This window comes from Bubalus bubalis, chromosome 12 (assembly GCF_019923935.1).
Source record: "Bubalus bubalis isolate 160015118507 breed Murrah chromosome 12, NDDB_SH_1, whole genome shotgun sequence".
In the NCBI taxonomy this organism is placed as follows: domain Eukaryota; kingdom Metazoa; phylum Chordata; class Mammalia; order Artiodactyla; family Bovidae; genus Bubalus; species Bubalus bubalis.
The window spans coordinates 48,800,579-48,824,156 of NC_059168.1; the positions used below are offsets into that span (position 1 = coordinate 48,800,579).

Here is a 23,578-nt window from a genome sequence, read left to right on the forward strand (position 1 = left end):
GCTCCCAGATCATTAACTGTTCTTTGGTCAAATGAATGAACAAATGAAAGTTCTTTCTAAACTCCAAGTTCCATTGCCCTCCCTCCCTCTTTTCCCCTCTCCCAAATAAATAAATTTCTTCTTTTGAAAGAAAGTAAAACACAAGAAAAAACTGTGCTGGGACTTCCCTGATGGTTCAGTGGTTAAGACTCCACACTTTCACTGGAGAAGGTGCAGATTCAACCCCTGGTGGAGGAACTAAGATCTTGAATTCTATGCTGCGCAGTCAACAAAATAGGATAAAATAAGTAGAAGTCAGAAGAAAAAGGGAGAAAGAAATGGCAACCCACTCCAGTATTCTTGCCTAGAGAATCCTGTGGACAGAGGAGCCTGGTGGATTTCTGTCTGTTGGGTTGCACAGAGGCGGACACGACTGAAGCGACTTAGCATGCATGCATGCATTGGAGAAGGAAATAACAACCCACTCCAGTATTCTTGCCTGGAGAATCCCAGGGACGGAGGAGCCTGGTGGGCTGCCGTCTATGGGGTCGCATAGAGCTGGACATGACTGAAGTGACTTAGCAGCAGCAGAAGAAGAAGAAAGAAAGAAAGGACTGTGCTGGGAAACATGGCATTTGCCTTGTTTTCTCCCATGGGTTCTACTCCAAACCCAGAAGCTATATTCAAATACATTCCACTAGGACTTCCCTGGTGGTCCAGCAGTTAATAATCTGCCTTTCAATGCAGGGAACAGGGGTTCAATCCCTGATCTGGGAAGATTCCATAGGCCACAGGGCAACTAACTTTGTACATCAGAACTATTGAGCCCTTGTATTCTAGAGTCTGTACTCCTCATCAGGAGAAGCCACCACAATGAGAAGCCCAAACACTGCAACTAGAGCAGGCCCTGCTCTCCACAACTAGGGAAAGTCCGCAGGCATAGCCTACCAGTCTTCTCTGCCCATGGGATTCTCCAGGCAAGAATACTGGGGTGGGTTACCATTTCCTTCTCCAGGGGATCTTCCCGACCCAGGGATCGAACCCGGGTCTCCCACATTGAAGGCAGATGCTTTAACCTCTGAGCCACAGGGAAGCCCTGACAAAGACCCAACCCAGCGAAAAATAAATAAAGAAATGAATTAATTAATTTAAAAAGCATACCCCATAAAAGAACAGAGGTGGGAGAGGGGAGGAAAGTCACAGACCCTGATGAGTCACTCCCAGAGCAATGTTGGGGAAGGGCAGCCTGAAACCACAGAAGGAATTGATAGGAATTCTCTTCACTTTCATCTCTCAGAGGATATAAAAGTGATTTCAATATGCAACCTATAACAACTCTTGGCTGATCCTCTTGAGTCTCAGCTTTGAAGGCTCTCAAGTCCCCACTTTGGAGCCTCGTGTTTCTCACAATCAAAAGAAAAATTGGGGGGGGGGGGGAATAAAAGATGAAAACAAAAGACAAAAAGAAAGAAAAACAGGGAAGTCCAGTAGTTAAGACTCTGTGCTTCCATTGCAGGAATACAGGTTTGATCCATGGTCACAGAACTAAGACCCCACATGCATCGGAGCCACAGAAAAAAAGAAAAGGAAAACAGTTTTTACTCTCCTCCAGCTTGACTTATTTCTCGCCTTTTCTTCTCTCCACCCCACCCAATTTCTTTTTAATTGGGGTAAAACGTTAAATTTACCATTTTAGCAATCTTTATTCCCTGACCAGGGATTGAACCTGCACCCTCCAAATTAGAAATGAGAAGTCTTAACCAGTGGACCACCAGGGAAGTCCCATTGTAACAATCCTGAGCATATAGTTTGGTGGCATTAAGCACATTCACAATATTGTATAACCATCACCACCGTCCACCTCCAGCATTTTCTCATCTTGCAAAGCTGAAATTATGTCCCTATTAAACATTAACTCCACACTTTTTTTCCCCTCGGCCCCAGGCAACCACCCTTCTACTTTCTGTCTATGAATTTGACTGCTCTAGGAATTTCATATAAATAGAATCATACATTATTTGTCCTTTTGTGTCTGACATTTCACTGAGCATCTTGTTTTTAAAGTTCGTCTGTGTTGTAGCATACATCAGAATTTTATTCCTTCATATGGCCACATACTATTTCATTGCTGGTTTCCCTGGTGGCTTGGTGGTAAAGAACTGCCTGCCAATGCAGGAGACACTGCTTTGATCCCTGATCCAGGAAGATCCCAGATGCTGGCAACAGAGAAACTAAGCCCATGCACCACAGCTACTGAGCCCAAGCACCCTAGAGCCCAAGCTTTGCAAGAAGAGAAGCCACCACAATGGGAAGCCCTCACTGCAACTATTGATAGAGAATAGCCCCTGCTGGCCACAACTAGAGAAAGCCCACACAGCAACAAAGACCCAGCACAGCCAAAAGTTAATTAATTAACTAAATGAAAAAAATCATGAAATCAAAACAATTTGTTACTTAAAAAAAAAAAAGAAGACGTACAGATGGCCAAGAGGCACTTGAAAAGATTTCAACATCACTAATTATTAAAGAGATGCAAATAAAAACTATGAGCTAGAAGGCAATGGCAACCCACCAGTACTCTTGCCTGGAAAATCCCATGGATGGAGGAGCCTGGTGGGCTGCAGTCCATGGGGTCGCAAAGAGTCAGACACGACTGAAGTGACTTAGCAGCAGCAGCAGCAGCAGCATCACCTTACATCAGCTAGAATGGCTATCACCAAAAAATCCACAAACAATAAATGCCAGAGAGGATGTAGAGAGAAGGACCCCTCATACAGAGTCAGTTCAGTTCAGTCGCTCAGTCGTGTCCAACTCTTTGCGACCCCATAAATTGCAGCACACCAGGCCTCCCTGCGGAGAAGGCAATGGAATCCCACTCCAGTACTCTTGCCTGGAAAATCCCATGGATGGAGGAGCCTGGTGGGCTGCAGTCCATGAGGTCTCGAAGAGTCAGACACAACTGAGCGACTTCACTTTCACTTTTCACTTCCATGCATTGGAGAAGGAAATGGCAACCCACTCCAGTGTTCTTGCCTGGAGAATCCCAGGGATGGGGGAGCCTGGTGGGCTGCCATCTATGGGGTCGCACAGAGTCGGACACAACTGAAACGACTTAGCAGCAGCAGCAGCAGCAGCAGGCCTCCCTGTCCGTCACCAACTCTTGGAGTCCACCCACACCCATATCCACTGAGTCGGTGATGCCATCCAACCATCTCATCCTCTGTCGTCCTCTTCTCCTCCCACCTTCAATCTTTCCCAGAATCAGGGTCTTTTCAAATGAGTCAGCTCTTCGCATCAGGTAGCCAAAGTATTGGAGTTTCAGCTTCAACATCAGTCCTTCCAATGAAGACCCAGGATTGATCTCCTTTAGGATGGACTGGTTGTATCTCCTTGCAGTCCAAGGGACTCTCAAGAGTCTTCTCCAACACCACAGTTCAAAAACATCAATTCTTCGGCGCTCAGCTTTCTTCACAGTCCAACTCTCACATCCATATATGACTACTGGAAAAACCATAGCTTTGACTAGACAGACCTTTGTTGACAAAGTAATGTCTCTGCTTTTTAATATGCTGTCTAAGTTGATCATAACTTTCCTTCCAAGAAGTAGGTGTCTTTTAATTTCATGGCTGCAGTCACCATCTGCAGTGATTTTGAAGCCAAAAAAAAAATAAAGTCAACCACTGTTTCCACTGTTTCCCCATCTATTTGCCATGAAGTGATGGGACCAGATGCCATGATCTTAGTTTTCTGAATGTTGAGTTTTAAGCCAACTACTTCACTCTACTCTTTCAGTTTCATCAAGAGGCTCTTTAGTTCCTCTTCACTTTCTGCCATAAGGGTGGTGTCATCTGCATACCTGAGGTTATTGATATTTCTCCCGGCAATCTTGATTCCAGCTTGTGCTTCTTCCAGCCCAGCATTTCTCATGATGTACTCTGCATATAAGTTAAATAAGCAGGGTGACAATATACAGCCTTGATGTACTCCTTTTCCTATTTGGAACCAGTCTGTTGTTCCATGTCCAGTTCTAACTGTTGCTTCCTGACCTGCTTACAGATTTCTCAAGAGGCAGGTCAGGTGGTCTAGTATTCCCATCTCTTTCAGAATTTTCCACAGTTTATTGTGATCCACACAGTCAAAGGTTTTGGCATAGTCAATAAAGCAGAAATAGATGTTTTTCTGGAACTCTCTTGCTTTTTTGATGATCCAGCAGATGTTGGCAATTTGATCTCTGGTTCCTCTGCCTTTTCTAAAACCAGCTTGAACATCTGGAAGTTCATGGTTCACGTATTGCTGAAGCCTGGCTTGGAGAATTTTAAGCATCACTTTACTAGCGTGTGAGATGAGTGCAATTGTGTGGTAGTTTGAGCATTCTTTGGCATTGCCTTTCTTTGGGATTGGAATGGAAACTGACATATTCCAGTCCTGTGGCCACTGCTGAGTTTTCCAAATTTGCTGGCATATTGAGTGCAGCACTTTCACAGCATCCTCTTTCAGGATTTGGAACAGCTCAACTGGAATTCCATCACCTCCCCTAGCTTTGTTCGTAGTGATGCTTCCTAAGGCCCACTTGGCTTCTCATTCCAGGATGTCTGGCTCTAGGTGAGTGATCACACCACCATGATTATCTGGGTCATGAATATCTTTTTTGTATAGTTCTTCTGTGTATTCTTGCCCCCTCTTCTTAATATATTCTGCTTCTGTTAGGTCCATACCATTTCTGTCCTGTATTGAGCCCATCTTAATGGGAATGTAAATTGGTACAGCCACTATGAAGAACAGTATGGATGTTCCTTAAAAAACTAAACATGGACCTTCTGTATGACCCTGCAAGTCCACTCCTGGGCATGTATCTAGAAAAACATGATCCAAAAGGATGCATACACCCTAGTGTTCATTGCAGCACTGTTTACAATAGCCAAGACATAGAATCAGCCTAAATGTCCATCGACAGAGGAATGCATAAAGAAGATGTGATACATGTATACAATGGAATATTACTAAACCATTGAAAAGAATGGAATAATGCCATTTTCAGCAACATGGCTGGACCTAGAGAATGTCATGATGAGTGAAATAAGTCAGAAAAGGAGAAACATTGTATGACATCCCTTAAATGTGGAATCTAAAAAGAAATGATAGAAATGAACTTACTTACAAAATAGAAAGAGACTCACAGACTTAGAGAACAAAGTTGTGGTTTCAGAGTTTGAGTGGGTGGGGAGGATAGGGGGAAGGGATAGTTAGGGATTTGGGGATGGTCATGTACACACCACTGATTAAAATGGATAACCAGCAAGGAATTCTGCTCAATGTTGTTTCACAGCCTAGATGGGAGGGGAGTATAGGGGAGAATGGATTCATGTATTTGTATGGCTGAGTCCCTTTGCTGTTTACCTGAAACTATCACAACCTTGTTTGTTAACTGGCTATTCTTCAATACAAAATAAATAGGTAAAAAAAAAAAAATAGGTGGGTCAGGACAACTAGCTGTACAGCACATCTATGCAGGCTCTCCCTGTAGAAGCCCAATATTATTTTCTTTCTTTTCCTTCTATTTTTTTTGGTTTCTTTTCTCTTTTTAAATTTATTTTACATTGAAGCAGAGTTGATTTACAATGTTGTGTTAATTTCTGCTGTACAATAAAGTGACTCAGTTATATGCATGTGTACATTCTTTTTTATATTGTTTTCCATTACGGTTTATCACAGGATGCTGAAGATAGTCCCCTGTTCTGTACAGTAGGATTCTGTTTTTTATCCATTCTATATATAATAGTTTGCATCTACTAACCCCAAACTGCCCACCCACCCTTCCCTCCTCCCACCCCTGAGAAGTAAAATTTTAATCAGAGATTGAGATGCAGGTAACATCAAAGCAGGAAAAACCAGAGGCCCACCCAGGGACCACGAGGCCAACAATCTCACCCTTGCCCTGGGCCAGAGCAGCTCAGCCAATGACTGGTATTGTGTGTTTATTTTATCCTCTTGGATCACAGCTCTAAAGAGTGTGGTGACCCAGATCTCTCTTTGAGGATTTGGGGGTGAAGGGAGGCTGAAGCAGAAGAAAATAGCTTTATTACTTTGCCAGGCAAATGGGGACACAGTGGGCTCCAGCCTCAAAAACTACGTGTCCTAACTTGGAGAAGTTTTGTAGTAATGGTTCATACTCTACATACAATTCATACAATGGTTTATAGTAAAGGGCGTGATCAGCTCATGGACTTTCTTCTGATGAGTTTGTGGTGAAGCAGTTGGGAGTCAGCATCATTAATCTTCAGGTCCAACTTATCTGGGGTCTATGTGCTTAGGGGCAGCATACGAGTTAACTTCTCCCACTTGAAGGAGTTTCAGTATCTTTACCTCAAGGTGGTTGTCTGAGACATTTGGTCACCTTGTAAAATGGAAATTCTCTCTGCCCTCCACCCTGCTCCACCCCCAGAAGCTGCCTAGGCCAATTTTATCCTCCTGCCATAGCAATTGGTTTGGAAACATGTGACCTAATTAGAGCCAAATGTAGGCTTCCCTGAGATTAATTCACGAACCCTGGAAGAGACTCCCCTTTGTCTGGAGTTACCATGTCAAGAGGATGTGAGTCCAGAGCAGCAAGCATCCACAGTGCCGAGTTTCAGGACTTAATGAGGCTCAGATTCGTGATGTCTCATTGCAGACAGAATTCAGTGAGAGACGAAGTGAAAGCTAAGAAGTGGATTTATTTAGAGAGAAACACACTCCACAGATAGAGCATGGGCTATCTCAGAAGGTGAGAGCGGCTCTTTGAGGATTTGATGGGAGCCATGGAAACACTATCCAGAAAACCCCCCCCAGAACACACAGCATTGTGTTCAGCATGATGGATCTGAGACAATGCCATGTGTCCAACCCCAGGTCCCATTCCCCTGGGCGCCCGGGAGCCTGGGGTCTCCCAGCCTTCCCACCATTAAGTGGGACAGTGTGATGGAGTCCTGGCCCATGAACTGGGAGCAGAAATGAAGGCTACTCTTGGGCCTGATCCTCAACTCCCCACCCATCTTTCTGCCGTCCAGATACAGAGGAACCAGGGGAGGACCCCAAGGCCTGGGGAACAGCAGAACAAGAGGAAGGATGGGCCTGGGTCCCAGAGTGACTGCATGAACCTGAGCCTCCCCGCTGAACCAGCCTGCCCTGCAGTGTGCTGTGAGCAAGAAGGCAATTAGACACCCTGACCAACACCCCGGAAGCAGCCCCCACCCTCTGCGGCTAGGGCAGTCCTGAGTGTGCCCAGGGCAGCTCCTCTGTTAAACACTCACCAGTCCCACCTTCTTGGGAGGAATGCAAATCGCAAGGACCCATCTTTGTCACATGTTTGCACACACTCTTGGTTGACTCCCATGATAGCAACCATTTGTCATACTGATGAGGGCTTGAGGCCAACAGAAACTGCCTGAACCCCTGTGTGACCTTGAGAGATGTTCGGCTATCCTGAGTCCAGTGGTACTGATTCCCACCTCCCGAGCCAGAAGTAGCACCCGTGATCCTCTGCTGGAGAGGGCACCCCAGGACTCAGCCACATTGGTGGCCACAGTGGTGGCCACGAGCCAGCACCTGACTCCCTGCTCTCACCCTTTGTGTCTGCCCCTCCTGGGTGGTCAGCTTATTCTTGTATGTGCGCTGCCCAGGGGGGCCTGACCAGGCAACTGCAAAGGACAGTTTCTTCCCCCTGAGCTGCCAAGCTGTGCCCCTTGTCTCAGATACTTGGGACACTTGGGTTTTTTTTTTTTTTTCTCTTTGCTTCATGTAAACGCTCTTCTGAGCGATGCCAGCCATGTTCTCAGAGAAGCAGAGGAGTTTTCTGGAGGAAAGAATAAGGAGAGGGTCGTGGTAGGTGGTCATCTCCAGGCTCGCCCCTCCAGGGCTTGCCCCTGGTCAAGAGCCAGGCAGGAAGCTCTTAAGAGTCATTGCTCAAGAGTAGAGGAGGCCAGAGAGGCCCCGGGGAGAGAAGGGAGGGGAGTCACCCCTGCTACTCTGGTCCTGTCTCAGTTCCCCTTCCGTAACCCAGGGAGATGGGATTGGATGTGAAGGATCAAGAGCCCCCAGGTTGGAGGGAGTCCAGGCCCCTGAGAGGAAGAATGTGTGTTTGGGGGTGGGAGGGCGGCAAAGGGAGCAGGGAAGGTCATTGGGCAGGATATGGCAGGGTGGGGGTGGCCAGGGGGGCAGGCAGGAGTGTCACTGCTGGGAAGAGGTGGGGATCAAAGCATCTGGAGGGCTCTCTAGGGCAAAGACAAACACTGAGGTCATTGCTGCTCCCACAGAGTCCTGCCCCCACAACCCCAGCCCCCAGCTATAAGGGCCCCCGCCCCAAGCAGGGTGTCCAGGCTGTGGAGGTGCCATGGCCAAGTCACACCTGCTGCCATGGCTGCTGCTCCTGCCCATACTCTGTGGTCCGGGCACTGGTGAGTCCCCCCAGCCTCCCCTTGCTTCCCCACCCTCCAGGCCTAGGTGTGGAGGGGGCATTGCAAACTGCTCCACCATTCGCTGAGCCCTGGTTCTGTCCCAAGCATTATCCTTAGTCTAGACATTATCCTCATTTTAAAGAAGAGGGAGCCTTGACTCAGAGACTCTAGGGCTTGTCCAAGGTCACACAGCTGGTGGGCACTAGAGCAGGTAGAGAGCTTCCTAGGCGATGTTATAGTAAAGAACCCGCCTGCCAGTGTAGGAGATGCAAGAGACATGGGTTCGATCTCTGGGTCAGGAAGATCTCCTGAGGAAGGGCATGGCAACCCACTCCAGCACCCCAGGGACAGAGAAGCCTGGGGGGTTACAGTTCAAAGTGTCTCAAAGAGTTGGACACGACTGAAGCAACTTAGCATACACACACAGAGCAGAAGCCAGAGCTGTCTGACTCTAGCAGGTTTAAGAGCCATGCATCCCAGTAAAATTAGGTGTGGAGTTTGGGGGAGGCCAGTGCACCAGGTGTGGCATGGATCCCAAGCTTGCTCTGGCTTCAAACAGCAGCTGCTGCGACCACCTACTCCCTGGCCTGTGCCCAGGGCCCCGAGTTCTGGTGTCAAAGTCTGGAGCAAGCATTGCAGTGCAGAGCCCTAGGGCACTGCCTGCAGGAAGTCTGGGGACATGTGGAAGCCGTGAGTACCACCCAAGGATGTAGGGAGACAAAAGGGCTCAGGGTAAAGGGTCCTGGGTAGACTCTGGATGTGCCTGATGGATTGGAGCCCCTGTAGGGGATAGGATGGGATGGAGTGGAATGGGATAGAATATGATGGATGGGGGGGGGGGGGATGAATGGGATGGGATGGATGGGGTGAGATGGGATGGGATGGGATGAGATGGATGGGATAAATGAGATTGGATGGGATGGGGTGATATGGGATGGATGGGGTAGGATGAGTGGGATGGAATGAATGGGATGGACAGGGTGGGATGGGATGGGATGAATGGGATGGGGTGGGATCATGGACACTTGCCTGTGTCTTGGAGTGCCCTGTCAGCCTTAGCCACCTGAGCTGGGAGCATGCCCCCCATCACGTGCTCCACCCTGGGGCCCTCTCCTCAGGATGACCTGTGCCAGGAATGTGAGAACATCTCCCGCATCCTCACCAAGATGGCCAAGGAGGCTATTTTCCAGGTAATGAGGCCCATACCCTGAATTGAAGCTTGGAGGTTAAGAGATGGAAGAAGAGGTGAACCTTTTAAAGGAGCATCTCAAGGCTGGGGGTGATGCCTGGGTTTACCAGGGGTCTCCTGGTCGAGAGAGGGCTCTGGGAGTGATCTCAGCATCACAGTCTTTCCCAAGGGGAGCTACCCTTCCTGTGCCCAACCACACAGCTCCTTTAGCACCCTCCCAACTCCAGGGCCCTGGGCAAAAGCGACCAGTCAGCTGGGCAGTGGCCCCATGTCCAGGGGCTCACTTGGGGCAGACCTCAGAGAGGCCAGGCTAACAGTCTTCTCTCTGGCCTGCCTCCCAGGACACAGTGCGCAAATTTCTGGAGCAGGAGTGCGATGTCCTTCCGCTGAAACTCTTGGTGCCCCTGTGTCGCCACCTGCTGGACACCTACTTCCCTCTGATCATTGACCACTTCCAGAGCCAGATGGTGAGGCCTGCCCTCCTAGCCTCCAGGCTGCCTCCCTCACAGCTTCCATGCCTGCCCTTTCTCAGAGTTACCCCCACATATGTTACCCCAGCACACACACACACACACACACACACACACATGCGCGCGCGCGCGCGCATCCTACCCACACCCAGTCCAGGAAACTCAGTGCCCCTCAGCTGGTGCCCAGATCACAGCCCCACCCACTAAGCTGTACACAGTGGGTCTGCACACTTGCAAACACCTACACACACCCTCACGCTCTTCATACAAACATACACTGGGTCACAAATCCATACTACAGACACACAGTCTCAGGTAAAACTCACAGCATCCCACAAGAATAACAAATTCTACTTTGTGCTAACTCTGAGTAGGCTCCAAGCTTTAAGTCCTTAAAATACTGTAATTAAAGGAACCTTCCAACAACTGCTTCAGAGAAGTTAACACCCAAGAATGTGTGTCCTTAGTCACCCAGCTGTGTCCGACTCTTTGCGACCCTGTGGGCTGTAGCTCACCAGGCTCCTCTGTCCACGGAATTTCCTAGGCAAGAATACTAGAGTGAGTTGCCATTCCCTTCTCCAGGGGAACTTCTTGACCCGGGTATCAAATCCCAGTCTCATGCATTGCAGGTGAATTCTTTACCACTGAGCCACCAGGGAAGCCTTGGTGGCTCCAGTGGTAAAGAATCTTCCTGCCAATGTGGGAGATGCAAGAGACACAGGTTCGATCCCTGGGTCAGGAAGATCCCCTGGAGTAGTTAATGGCAACAAACTCCAGTATTCTTGCCTGGAAAATTCCATGGACAGAGGAGCCTGGAGGGGTACAGTCAGTCCCATGGATATGACTGAACACATAAATACCCAAAAATACACAGATAATAATTGGTCAAGCTTTGATTTTGACCTCTGTCCTTTGAATCCACAATTCACATTCTTGATTAAGGAAAGGCAGCGCCCATGTGGTTTAATATGTGGGTCTAAAGGCTTATTACAGAAAATGCAAAAGGAATAACAATTTGCCTAATAAAATTTGAGTTTCTCCTCCAGAAAAAAATAACAAAAACCCACATCATCTGCACACTCACGCAAAAGACACAGTCTCATGTACTTAAACTCATTCATTCTCACAAACATCCATACTCACACTCATTCACACACACCCACAGACAAGTGCCCCAAAGCCCCCACATGACCTCCCTCTCTGCCTTTGGTCTCCCCCATCCCCTCCACAGAATCTTAAACCACAACCCCAAACCAGCCTGCTCCCCTCATTTCAGGCCAAAGACAGTGGCCTGGTCTCTGAATCCTTGAGCCAGACTGAGCAGGAGTGGGGCTCCCTCCCCCACCCTAACCACCCCCTCACCCTGTGTTGTGCCCTAGAACCCGAAGTTCATCTGTCAGTACGTGGGTCTATGCAAGCCCAGGCACCCAGAGCCAGGGAAGGGGCCAGAGCCATGGGACCCTCTGCTGGACAAGCTGGCCCTCCCCCTGCTGCCAGGGGTCCCCCAGGCCAAGCCTGGGCCTCAGACACAGGTGAGGTGGGGATCCAGAGCCCCAGGGCCAGAGCCAAGGCTCTGGAGGCCGGGAGCACTTGACCTGGGAGGGGCAGAGCCGGGAAGGGCACCAGCAAATACAGACAGGGCCTAAGGCGTGAGCAGGAGGAGAGGAGAAGGAGGCGAGGCTGGTGAGCAGAGTCCGGGCCAGCCTGCTGTCCAGCCTGCCTCCAGCGTGATTCTCCCACCAGGACCTCTCTGAGCAGCGGTTCCCCATTCCCATCCCCTACTGCTGGCTCTGCCGGACTCTGATCAAACGGATCCAGGCTGTGATTCCCAAGGTGAGTCGTCCAGGCCACAGGGCTCCCCACTGCTCCACCCCCCCATCCATCCTCAGAGGTTAGGAGGGGGCCATTTGTGCATTGTTCCTACCCGAGGCACCCTGCCCTCGGGCTGGGCCTCTAAGTGCCAGGACTAGAGCTTCTTCAACAATTGTGACGCCCTCACTGTGTGCCAGGCACTATGCGTGTGTTCTCAGTCACTCAGTCGTGTCCGCCTCTTTGCGACTCCATGGACTGTAGCCCACCAGGCTCTTCTGTCTATGGAATTCTCTGGACAAGAATACTGGAGTGGGTTGCCATTCCCTTCTCCAGGGGATCTTCCTGACCTAGGGATTGAATCTGCATCTCTTAGGTCTCCTGCATTGACAGGCAGATTCTTTACCTCTGTGCCACCAGGGAAGCCCTCCAGGCACTATGCCGGGTGTCAAAATACAGAAAAGAATCTCAGTTGTCTTTGTGGAAATGGTGCTTTCAAGTTTTCTATTCAGCCTGAGGGTTGGAATACTTATGTAGCAGAAACAAAGTGAAACATTGTTCCAGTAAAATCTATACCAAATTGCTGGGAAAGAAAGAAAAATAGAGAGAGAAATAAAGAGGGAGAGAGAAAGGAAGGAAGGGAAAAGAGACAGAGAAAGAAAGGGAGAGAAAGAGAAAGGAAGAAAGGAAGAGAGAGGAAAAGGGGGGAAGGAAGAGGGCAAGAAAAGGTGCTTTCATTTTACAAAAGAAAAATTAGATGGACACCCCATCCCTGCCCACCCTGAACATGGAGTCCTCCAAACTTTGTAGTGACCATCACCCGACGGCCCTGCCTTGAAATGGGGCCCAAGTGAGGAGAGACCTGCCCTGTTGGCCCTTCCAGATGGGGCCAGTATGGCTGCCTGCTCACTGAGGGCGTATCCACCCTCCTGAGTCTGCATTGCGGGGGGAGAGATTTTTTCAGGTAGTGATGAGTTCAGAGCAGAGAATTAAGACAGATGGAAGGAACAGTGACAGGAGAATGGGGGTGGGATGCTTGGTCAGGAAGCGTCCCTGAGGTTAAGTTGAGACCTGGGGAACAACTAGGACCAATGGGCAAAGGGTCTTAAGCAGAATGAGCTTGGGCTGCAGCGCGCAGCCTGCGGGGAGAGATTGAGAAGGGAGCAGAGGGTAGGCCAAGTGAAGGGACACCGGGCTTTGCTCCGCTTCTTCTTTTTTTACAATTTTATTTATTTATTTATTTTTGGCTACACTGGGTCTTTGTTGCTGCACAGGCTTTTCTCTAGCTGCAGGGCTCAGGCTTCTCATTTTGGTGGCTTGCGGAGCACAATTTTTGCAATAGTTGTGGTGCATGGGCTTAGTTGCATGTGGGATCTTCTTGGGGAAGGGAGCAAACCCGTGGCTCCTGGATTCTTTACCACTCAGCCACCAGGAAAGCCCTGGGCTTTCTTCTGAAGGCAGTACACAGCTGTGGAAGGGTTTCAGGCAGGAGGAGCCATGACTGGATTTACACTTTAGCAAGATCTCTCTCCTGGTGTTTGAAGATAGTATCAGGCAGAAGGAAGAGAAGAATGAGAGCAAGGCGAGTCCTTAGGAGACCATGGCAGGGAGCTCGGTAGGCCTGGAACTAGCAGGGGGACTGGGGTCTGTCTGGGAGGTGGGCTCTGCAGGACTTGGTGATGGAGGGGACCAGGGGCGTGAAGACAAGTGGGGAGTCAGCCATGATTCTATGGACTTTGGCTTGAGCGACAGGCTGTTTGGAATGCCCCCCACCCCCCACTGAGATGGGTGGATTTGAGAAGAAACATGTCTGGGCAGAAAAATTAGGACTTCTCTCCTGGCCGTGATAAGTTCAAGTTGCCTGTATAACATACAGGAGGAGGCGACAAGCAGGCAGCCTGCCTGATCACTGGCCAGGTCCAGAGATGTCAGTCTGAGAGTCGTGGCTACAGACAAGATTTAAATTCAAGATTTAAATCCAGGGATGTGGGGTGGACCAGGTGGAGGAAGAGGAAAAACCCAGCAAAAGAGCCTGAGGAGGGACAGGCAGGGAGGTGTCCTTGACTGTCCTGATGCTGAGGGGCAGCAGGGCCTTCAGGCAGAAACAGGGCCCAGGCCAGCCTGCCACATACCGGCCCTTCCTTTAAAATTGAGGTATGCTGCTGCTGCTAAGTCGCGTCAGTCATGTCCGACTCTGTGACCCCATAGACGGCAGCCCACCAGGCTCCCCCGTCCCTGGGATTCTCCAGGCAAGAACACTGGAGTGGGTTGCCATTGCCTTCTCCAATGCATGAAAGTGAAAAACCAATTATTTACATGAATTGGCTGAATGAATAAAGGAGTGGAGGAATAAGGGTGCCTGCATTCTGTCTCCTTGCTCTTCAGCAGGGAGGTTGTGTTTGGAATCAAGGGTGGGGTGGGGTGGGGTGGGGGAACTCCTTACTTCCCCATGGGCCTCCTGAAACCAGGGACTTCTTGACTCTGGGAGCCACAGACAGGAGCTTGTCCACCTGTGGGGGAAGCATGGCACCGCCAGGTCAGGAGAGAGAAGACTCGGGTTGGTTCTGCCTCTGCCCCAGGCTGTCATGTGGCCTGAGCAATGTCCACCTCTCTGGAAAACTTTGGAATTTCAACAATTCCAGAGTCTTTGAAGTCAGAATGGGGGTCTGTGGTCTGGTTCTCGCACCAGCGCAGTGACTCTGGACAAGTCCCCTGGACTCCCTGATGTTCAACGTCTACCTGCAAGCAGCGTAGTAATTCTCCAAGGCCTCCAGGGAAGGTCTGCAAAACACCCTGAGCAGGTCTTTCGGGGAAGGTCCCACCGTGTCCTTTCTCGGCCCCCACCCCAGGGTGTTCTGGCCATGACTGTGGCCCAGGTGTGCCACGTGGTCCCCCTGCTGGTGGGCGGCATCTGCCAGTGCCTGGTTGAGCGCTACTCTGTCATCCTCCTGGACACGCTGCTAGGCCACATGCTGCCCCAGCTGGTCTGCGGCCTCGTCCTCCGGTGCTCCAGTGAGGACAGCGCTGGCCCAGGTGAGCCTGCCGCCCCAGCCCCTGCCCATCACCCGCTCCCATCCCCTCCCCTTCTCAGGTCCATCTGCACTGCCCCAGTGAGAACAGGAATGCGGCTGTTTTTCTCTCTAGCCCTCCCTGCCCTGGGGTCCCTGCCTGGAGAATGGCTGCCACAAGACTCTGACTGCCAGCTCTGCATGTTTGTGACCACCCAGGCAGGGAACAGTAGTGAGCAGGCCATGCCACAGGCAATGCGCCAGGCCTGCCTGGGTACCTGGCTGGACAGGCAAAAGGTGAGGGGCAGGCGTGCAGTGGGGCTTGGGACCCAGGGGCTGCCTGAGGTGGAGGGTTGGGTCCAAGACAGGTTTCCCAGACAGAGACACACAGAGTGGGCTGGACCTCTGCCCTTAAGGTGCTCAGACGCAGACAGGACGCAGGACAAACAATGACTTCGTTGTAACTTAGGGCAAAAGGTCAGGAGACGTCTCTGGCCCAGGGGCATGGGCTCAGGAGGACGAGCAGGCCTCCATCATGGACCTGGAGAGAGGCCCGGTCATCTGCCAGGAGATGAGTAATGCCGGGCCAGCTGAGCAAGAGAAGGCCTGGCCTCCTCTCCAGGTCCCAGTCCTGTCCCTGCCCCGGGGCTCCTCCCAGTGTGACTCAGTGGGGACCAAGCCACCGGCAGGAGAGGCCTGGGCCTGGGGTCCCAGAGCCCTGGTGTTCTCTGAGAGTGGGTGACACGCCTGCTAACTCTTGGAGAAGGCCGCTTTCAGCACAGGGCTCCCCTCATCAGATCTCTAGGATCAGATGAACTTCAGGGTGGCTTCCAGAGCTGAAATGGAGTGGGGAGGGAAGGATGGGGCCAAGATTTTGCCCCTCAGTCTCCATCTCTGAGGTCCCTGGTTTTCCTGAAGGAAACCGCCATTTCCACCCAGCGGCTTGTTCAGTCTTACAGCCAGAGCTGCTCACTGGGGGCTGAGGGCTGGACCTACACCAGGCCCAGGGAGCTCTGAGAGGATCCACATAAGTGGGGAAGCCAGATGTTAAGGCAGGAGGGCCCTGCCCCGGGCCTGGGTCCACCCAGCCCTGTGTCTGTCTCCTCCCTCAGTGTGAGCGGTTTGTGGAAGAGCACGCGCCCCGGCTGCAGACTCTGGTGTCCAGTGGCTGGGATGCCCACATGGCCTGCCAGGTATGCTCACCCCTGCCAGCTGGTTCCAGGACTTGGTTTCAGTCCCCAGGGTCCTCCCCCACCCCCGCCCCAGTCCATAGTTCTCAATGCAGGGCAGCCCCCGGAGTGCCGGCCCACATGCTGCCTGGACCCAACCCTCCACCTTGGGAGGTGTCCTCCTATAAAGACAAGGCAGTCTCAGAGAAGTCAAGAAAAAGCCACAGAAGGGAGGAGTATGGGAAGGAAGGGGCTTCCCAGATGGTGCTACTGGTAAAGAACCTGCCTGCCAATGCAGGAGATCTGGGTTCAATCCCTGGATTGGGAAGATGCCCTGGAGAAGGGAATGGCAACCCACTCCAGTATTCTTGCCTGAAGAATCCCATGGACAGAGGAGTTTGGCGGGCTCCAGTCCAGAGGGTTGCAAAGAGTCAAACAGGACTGAAGGGACTGAGTGTATGGGAAGCGGGGACAGCTTTAACGAGTGTGGTTTGATGTGTTTTTGGGGATGGGGGTTGTTCACTGAGCAGTGTGTGCTTAATGGGGGTGGGGGCGGGTACATATTGTGTGTCCTCCTCTGGCTCCACACCCTGAAGTCCTGCGGCCTGGAGGGTGTGGCCTGAGGGATCCAGAGGTCACACCAAGAGCTTGCCAGGTGGCAGGTGAAGTGAGAGCTGCCCCTGGGGTGGGGGAGCCTCCCCAACCTCTTAGAGCTGGGAATCAGGGGTGCAAGGCCTCAGAGCCCTAATAGTGTCCCATGGCAGGCCCTAGGGACATGTGCGGCTCCGTTCAGTCCTCTCCAGTGTGTCCACAGCCCCCACTTCTGATGAGAACGCACGGCCATGGCAGGTGAGTCCAGACTCCCATTGACGGAAGGGGGGGACGGCCCTGCCCCCATTGGGAGGCGGGCCTCTTCTGTCCCCAAGCAGGAAGAGGCAGCCTCCGATCTTCCATCCTCCTCCTCCTCCTCACAGGCTGAACTCAAGGCTCCTGAAGGCACCGGCAGCGCCATCTCGACTGTCCTCTCTCAAACCCACTCACCCCGCTGCCCAGAATGGCCTTCAGTGCCAGACCCAGCTACCGGCTTGCTGGCCCTCCCCCAGCCCAGAGGGGAGCTTCCGCGCCCGACCATGGCTTTCCCCTCACAGACCACCCTCTGCACTCACTGATCCTCAGTACAAAATGTGCTTGCACCAAGCCCTGCCTTTCCTGAAACTCAGGGGACACCAGACATTGTTCCCCAAAGACGCCAGGAACTCCTCCATCGCCTGACTCCTCCTACCTGAGACTCCTCCCTCTCTCCCTCAATGCCACTGGGTCAGAGGTGACCCCTTAGGACAGAGGGGCGGGTCAGAGGCAGCCTCCATGCCAGGTGCCTCCGGAAAGGGAAGTGCCCCTGAGAACAGACCCAGCAACTTCACAGTTCTGTCCAGAGCAAGACCCCCAACATGAAGGTCATGTATTCATCTCTTTTCACTCATTTTTTTACAATGCAATGAGTACCTGTGACCAGGCCACATTCTCAGAGCAAGGGCTAGAGGTGTGAATAAAACAGTGAGCCCCACCCCCCACCCTCCTGGAGCTCACGCCCCGGGGCCCATCTGTGGGTGGAGAGGGGTCCAGCCTGCTCCAGAGACCCTTGAGAATCACGAGCCCCTGGGGGAGGTAGTGGGGAGGAAGTGTCTGTGACAAATTCAGACCCTCCCTGCAGGGACACGTTTAGTGTCATCCCTCCCCGTTGATGGCAGCTGCGGGGGCCAGGGGGTGGGGACGGGGGTCAGGGAGCTGCCAGAAAGAGCTGTGCCTTCCGGCCCTACTGAAACAGGAAGAGGAGTGGTTGGCACAGAAGGCCTGGGCTCTGGTCTGAACTCTGCCATCCCCTGGCCGTGGGTCCCCAGCCAAGACACACCACCTCTCTCTGGCCCTCACTCTTCTCAACGACAAAGGCGGAGCTGGGAGAGGTGGTCTTCAGGACTCTCCATATGACAAGACCCCACCTCTGGCTCCCTGCCCTGCCCACACTGAGAAGAAGCATGGGCTTCATTCCCATGCCCCCCTTCCCCATCTCCTTTCTCCAAAGGCTCTGAGGCTGGTGGGCCACAGGCCTGCAGATTGTGCCTTCGGTCCTGGGTCAGCCTGGTATGTCTTATCTCTAACCACAGCCTGGAACCAGAGGCACTTCCGTCCACTTTGGGGGTGAGGGGTGGCCAAGGCCTCGTCTTCTGGACAAGGAAGGCAGACGGGGCTTCCGGCCCAGGGCCACCTGCACATCCCACCAGAGCCAGCCCAACTCTCACCACCCCCAGCACTGGGCTGAGGGGACCTTGTCATGGGCTCCCAGTCCTTCTCCAAGTCCTGGCATCAAGAGGGAGAATCCTGTGCTGGCATCACTCCCATCTCCATGTGCATGAGATGCTAACTTTTACAATCACTCTGCTAACGCTTTCACAAAATTAAGAATTCAGAAGAATAAAAGTGGGAACAGAAAGTCCCAGAAAAGACAGACACGTGAAATCCTTAAACTTTTTTCAAACATCAGGAAATCCCTGGTGTGGTCGAAAGTGGGCACAGCGGGGCTCAATCCTGGTGGAAGGTGATTGAGCACGTTTGTATGTGAATGTTTTCCTGTTGCTTTTTGTTAAGACATAAAAGGGGGTTTTATTTTATCTTTTTGTACAGTTGTTGTTCAGTCGTGTGTGACTCTTTGCAACCCCATAGACTGCAGCACTGTTGAACTTCCAACTTCTGTTAGAAAATGTGAGGGTGGCTTGATTTCCTGCTGTGATTTATCTCCTCAAAGCCCGCTTGGGGCTGGGCACACTGAGGATTGGTTCCCAGGTAATACAGCGCCTGTAACGATGCCAACAAAGTGCCATCTCCTTGTCCTGAAAGGAAACACACTGCCCTTTAAGATGCTGCGGAAGCCGCAGGCCCTCCCTGAAGGTAAGCCAGTCTGGGGGCTGCCTCACTCTGCTCTGTGTTGGTGAAAGAGATGCCCATGTCGCCTCTTCCTCCTGTCACTGCTTCCAGCCTGATCCCTACCTGTGACCCTGCCCCCACCAAAGAGTCATTCATTGAGATGAGTTAGGGTGCCCCAAACTCAAAATATACTCTGCAAAATTAATCTTCAGCATCACAAACCTAAATGCCTGAAAGTGTCCCTTCACTTATAAAAGAACTTTTGTCATTATATTTCCTATCATAAAAGAACTACACATGTTTGGAAAGGATCCTGATGCTGGGAAAGGGCAAGAGGACAGAAGGGGACAACAGAGAATGAGAAGGTTGGATGGCATCACTGATTCAACAGACATGAGTCTGAGCAAACTCAGGGATATAGTGAAGGACAGGGAAGCCTGGTGTGCTGCAGTTCATGGGGACACAAAGAGTCGGACACGACTTAGCGACTGAACAACAATAACCACAAGTTGATTGTAGAAAATTCAGAAACTGCAGATGAAAAAAGAGTAGAAATCACCCACAATCCTACCAGTCCCAGGAGACAGCTATAGCAGATGGAGACTTTGCCCCTGAACTACAGACTTTTTCAGTCCATCTGGCTACACTTTGGCTCTACCCTGAATGGCTTCACTGTTCAAGCAGGGAAAGCTTATTATACAACCTGGTGTTGGGGCAGGGATGATAGACACAAACCCTTGGCCTCAGAATTTGAAGTTTTAAAGAAGTTTTTTTGTAAATCTATAGCAGACTTTTGTCTTGAATGCCATCACTTCAATTACAAGCTCAAGCTCTCTGAGACAAAGAGCGTTCTACATTTTGAAAAAAGCTTGGTTGGGAAGATGAAGATCTACAGCCTGGAGGAGAGGAGGCATTAACTGTTAACCCTGAAAGCAAGCATAAGAGTGAGCTCCTGATAGCCGAAGGAGGTTTCATTCAAAAGGTCAGGAACTGGGACTTCCCTGGTGGCCCAGTGGTTAATAATCTGCCTTGCAATTCAGGGGATGCAGGTTCAATCCCTGGTCAGGGAACTAAGATCCCACATGCCATGGAGCAACTAAGCCTGTACACTGCAGCTACTGAGCCCACACACTCTGGAGCCCATGTGCCACGACGAAAGATCCCACATGATGCAATGAAAATCCCACGTGCCACAACTAAGACCCAATGCAGCCAAATAAATAAATGTTAAAAAAAAAAAAAAAAAAGATCAGGAGCTGATCAGCTCTTGGAGGACAGAATTGGCAGGAAGAGGCTATATCTGAGATGCAGGAGTCCCTGAGATGTGTTCAGCACCCTGCACACCCAAAAGAAGGTGGGAAGGAGAAGCCCCAGGAGGGGATAGGGGCCCAGTGCATGGGGGGCTTGTTCTTCAGTTGCCAGGGTATGGCCTGAGGAGGACACAGCAGAGTGGACTCTAGGAGGGACCTAGGTAGGAGGGCTTGGGGGCCGCCTCAGAGGGAGCCCCTCAGTCAGTCAGTTCAGTTTAGTCGCTCAGTCATGTCTGACTCTTTGCAACCACATGAACTGTAGCATGCCAGGCTTCCCTGTCCATCACCAACTCCAACACATTGCTGCTAATTGCTCCATGCCTTTTTTTTTTATAAAACCTTTTTGTTTTTTAAAGCAACTATTACCAACAATGTTGTGAAGAATAAAAATCCTGGCAGTAACATCTTTGTTTACCAGTCCAATTATTTCCTTAGAATCAATTCCAACTCCAGGAGCCTGCTCAAATTTATGAGGTGATGCCATCCAACCATCTCATCCTCTGTTGCCCCATTCTCCTCCTGCCTTCAGTCTTTCCCAGGATCAGGGTCTTTTCCAACGAATTGGCTCTTCACATCAGGTGGCCAGAGTATTGGAGTTTCAGCTTCAGCATCAGTCCTTCCAATGAATATTCAGGACTGATTTCCTTAAGGATGGACTGGCTTGATCTCCTTGCAGTCCAAGGGACTCTAAAGAGTCTTATCCAACACCACCATTCAAAAGCATTAATTCTTCAGTGCTCAGTTTTCTTTATGGTCCAACACTTACATCCATACATGATTACTGGAAAAACCATAGCTTTGACTAGACGGTCCTTTATCAGCAAAGTAATGTCTTTGCTTTTTAATATGCTGTCTAGGTTGGTCATAACTTTTCTTCCAAGGAGCAAGTGTCTTTTAATATCATGGCTGCGGTCATCATCTGCAGTGATTTTGGAGCCCAAGAAAATAAAGTCTGTCATTGTTTCCATTGTTTCCCCACCTATTTGCCATGAAGTGATGGGGCAGATGCCATCATCTTTGACTTGATACAGAAGAGCAGCACACCCCACAGCCCAGAGGCCATCAGGATGGGCTCTATGCTTTTTTCCTAACAAGATGGATGGGCTTACAAGAGCCCACCGTTGGCGACGAAGCAGTGAATGTTTCACGGACCTGGAGAGGATTAGAAGTCATACTTGTGTGGCCAACACGAGATACCAAAGATAGGCAAGATGAGTGACACTTGGGGGAGGGGACCTGGAGGGCCCAGGAGAGCACAGTTGCCAACATTTCTCCTCAAGACAGTGTAATCTGTCAACCAATCTCGGGGAAAACAAAAGGAGGGCTCAGTGGGTAGTCACCCAAGATGAGCTGGCTGCATTTTAAACAAGAATGGACTGAGTTGTTTTCAAATAGAAATATTAAGTATGAGGAATTTACAAGCCAAAACGAGTTCAGTTATAGAGAAATAAAGACAATTATGGTTATGTCCCCCTGCTTAATAACTGAAGTTTTAAATCTATAACACAATCATTGTAACATTTATAACATATTATTCCAAACCTTTCTCCACACGTGCAGAGATAGATATAACAGATTTACAAATATGGGAATACCCTATACACACTGTTTTGTAAACTGCTTTGTTCATTTAAAATAATCTTTCCTATAAAATTAACAACAAAGACCTACTATATAGTACAGGGAACTATATTCAATATCTTATAACCTAGAATGGAAATATGAAAGAGTATATATATGTGTGTGTGTGTGAAACTAACACAACATTGTAAATCAACCATACATCAATCAAGGAAAGTAAACAATTTTTTAAATTAAAAAAAAAATCTTTTCATGTTAATAAATATAGATACATATCATCACTGCTCCATGCTTTTTTTGACAAAAACTCCTTGTTTTTTAAAACAACTATTATCAGCAATGTTGTGAAGAATAAAAATTCTGGCAGTAATATCTTTGTTTACCAGTCCAGTTACTTCCTTAGAATCAATGCCAAGACATGAAATTCTGGGGACAAAAACTATGTACATCTTTACTTCTAATATAGTCTGTATTATCAGTCTGGCTCTGTGCCAGCCACACCAATTTCTGCCTCAACAGTAAACGAGTGCTTTTTTCCACTCTCATCAACCCTGAATATTAGCAATCTTTCAAATCTTTGCTAAAGTTTGAAAGACCTCTAGTTATTCTAATTTGCATTTCTTTGGTTACTAAGTAAACTATTTTTAGCACGTTTTTTGGGTATTTATATTTCATCTTTCATGAAATGCCTATTTGGGTTTTTGGCCTGATTTTCTTTTTTTTTTAATTAATTGATTAATTTTTGGCTGCGCTGGGTCTTCGTTGATTCCACTTGCTTTCTCCAGTTGCTGTGAGCAGGGGCTACTCTTTGTTGTGTGCACAGGCTGCTCATTGTGGTGGCTTCTCTTGTTCCAGAGCACAGGGCTTCAGTAGTTGTGGCTCATGGGCTCTAGAGCGCAGGCTCAGTGGTTGTGGTGCACAGGCTTAGTAGCTCCGTGACATGTGGGATCTTCCCAGACCAGGGATCAAACCCATGTCCCCTATATGGCAAGTGGACTCTCATCCACCGTGCCACCAGGGAAGTCCCTTGCCTGATTTTACACCGGGATGTTCTTTTTATTGTCTTGCCAGTAAAAATATATCAGGTATATTTATTTATTTACTGTCCCATACACTGCAAATTTTTCCCTAGTATAGATCTTTCAAATTTGGGATGCGTTTTCCACATGTTATGACATCCAGCTAAGAAAGCATGGATTTCACTTCTTTCCCATCTGCAATTCCAACTGGCCAGAGTTTGAGGTCTCCAAACAAGAAGCATCTGTTGAAATCACAGCTGTAAAGACACATGAGCCCAGACCCCTGTTCAGACAGTCATGGTAGAAGCCAGCCACATATCCCCCACAAAGGACCGCAAGCTACTGCACACAGGACATGACAGTCAGCCTGAACAGTGGTCCTCAGCATTTCAGACAACTGCATCTACTGTCAACACCTTTGTTGCTGTTGTTCAGTTGCTAAGTTGTGTCCGACTCTTTGTGACCCCATGGACTGCAGCACCCCAGGCTTCCTTGTCCTTCAGTATCTCCTGGAGCTTGCTCAAACTCATGTCCATTGAGTCGGTGATGCCATTCAACCATCTCATCAACACCTTGGGAGGGGTGTAAAGAGACAAAAAAAAAAATCATCTGTGCAAAAGAAGGCTACAGAGAACACAGACTCAGCACTATGCCATTTGCTTAATGGACACTATTAGTCATTGACTCCAAGGT

General features: G+C 49.9%; 1 protein-coding gene across 3 annotated transcripts; it reads left to right on the top strand.

Annotated features, from left to right (window-relative positions):
* Positions 1 to 8,273: 8,273 nt before the first annotated feature.
* Positions 8,274 to 18,722, top strand: SFTPB (surfactant protein B). 3 transcript variants are annotated; one of them, XM_025261186.2, is made up of 11 exons: positions 8,274 to 8,411; positions 8,971 to 9,101; positions 9,530 to 9,601; positions 9,942 to 10,067; positions 11,450 to 11,602; positions 11,814 to 11,903; positions 14,729 to 14,912; positions 15,024 to 15,184; positions 16,000 to 16,080; positions 16,821 to 16,905; positions 17,031 to 18,722. In XM_025261186.2, exons 1-10 carry the CDS (start codon positions 8,348 to 8,350, stop codon positions 16,881 to 16,883), a joined length of 1,125 nt encoding a protein of 374 aa, XP_025116971.1. In that variant the 5' UTR covers positions 8,274 to 8,347; the 3' UTR covers positions 16,884 to 16,905; positions 17,031 to 18,722. The 3 variants fall into 3 exon arrangements, with proteins under 3 accessions (XP_025116971.1, XP_006045925.1, XP_006045924.1); XM_006045863.3 differs by having other exon boundaries at positions 14,798 to 14,912; XM_006045862.3 differs by having other exon boundaries at positions 8,287 to 8,411; positions 8,974 to 9,101.
* The last annotated feature ends 4,856 nt before the right edge of the window (positions 18,723 to 23,578 follow it).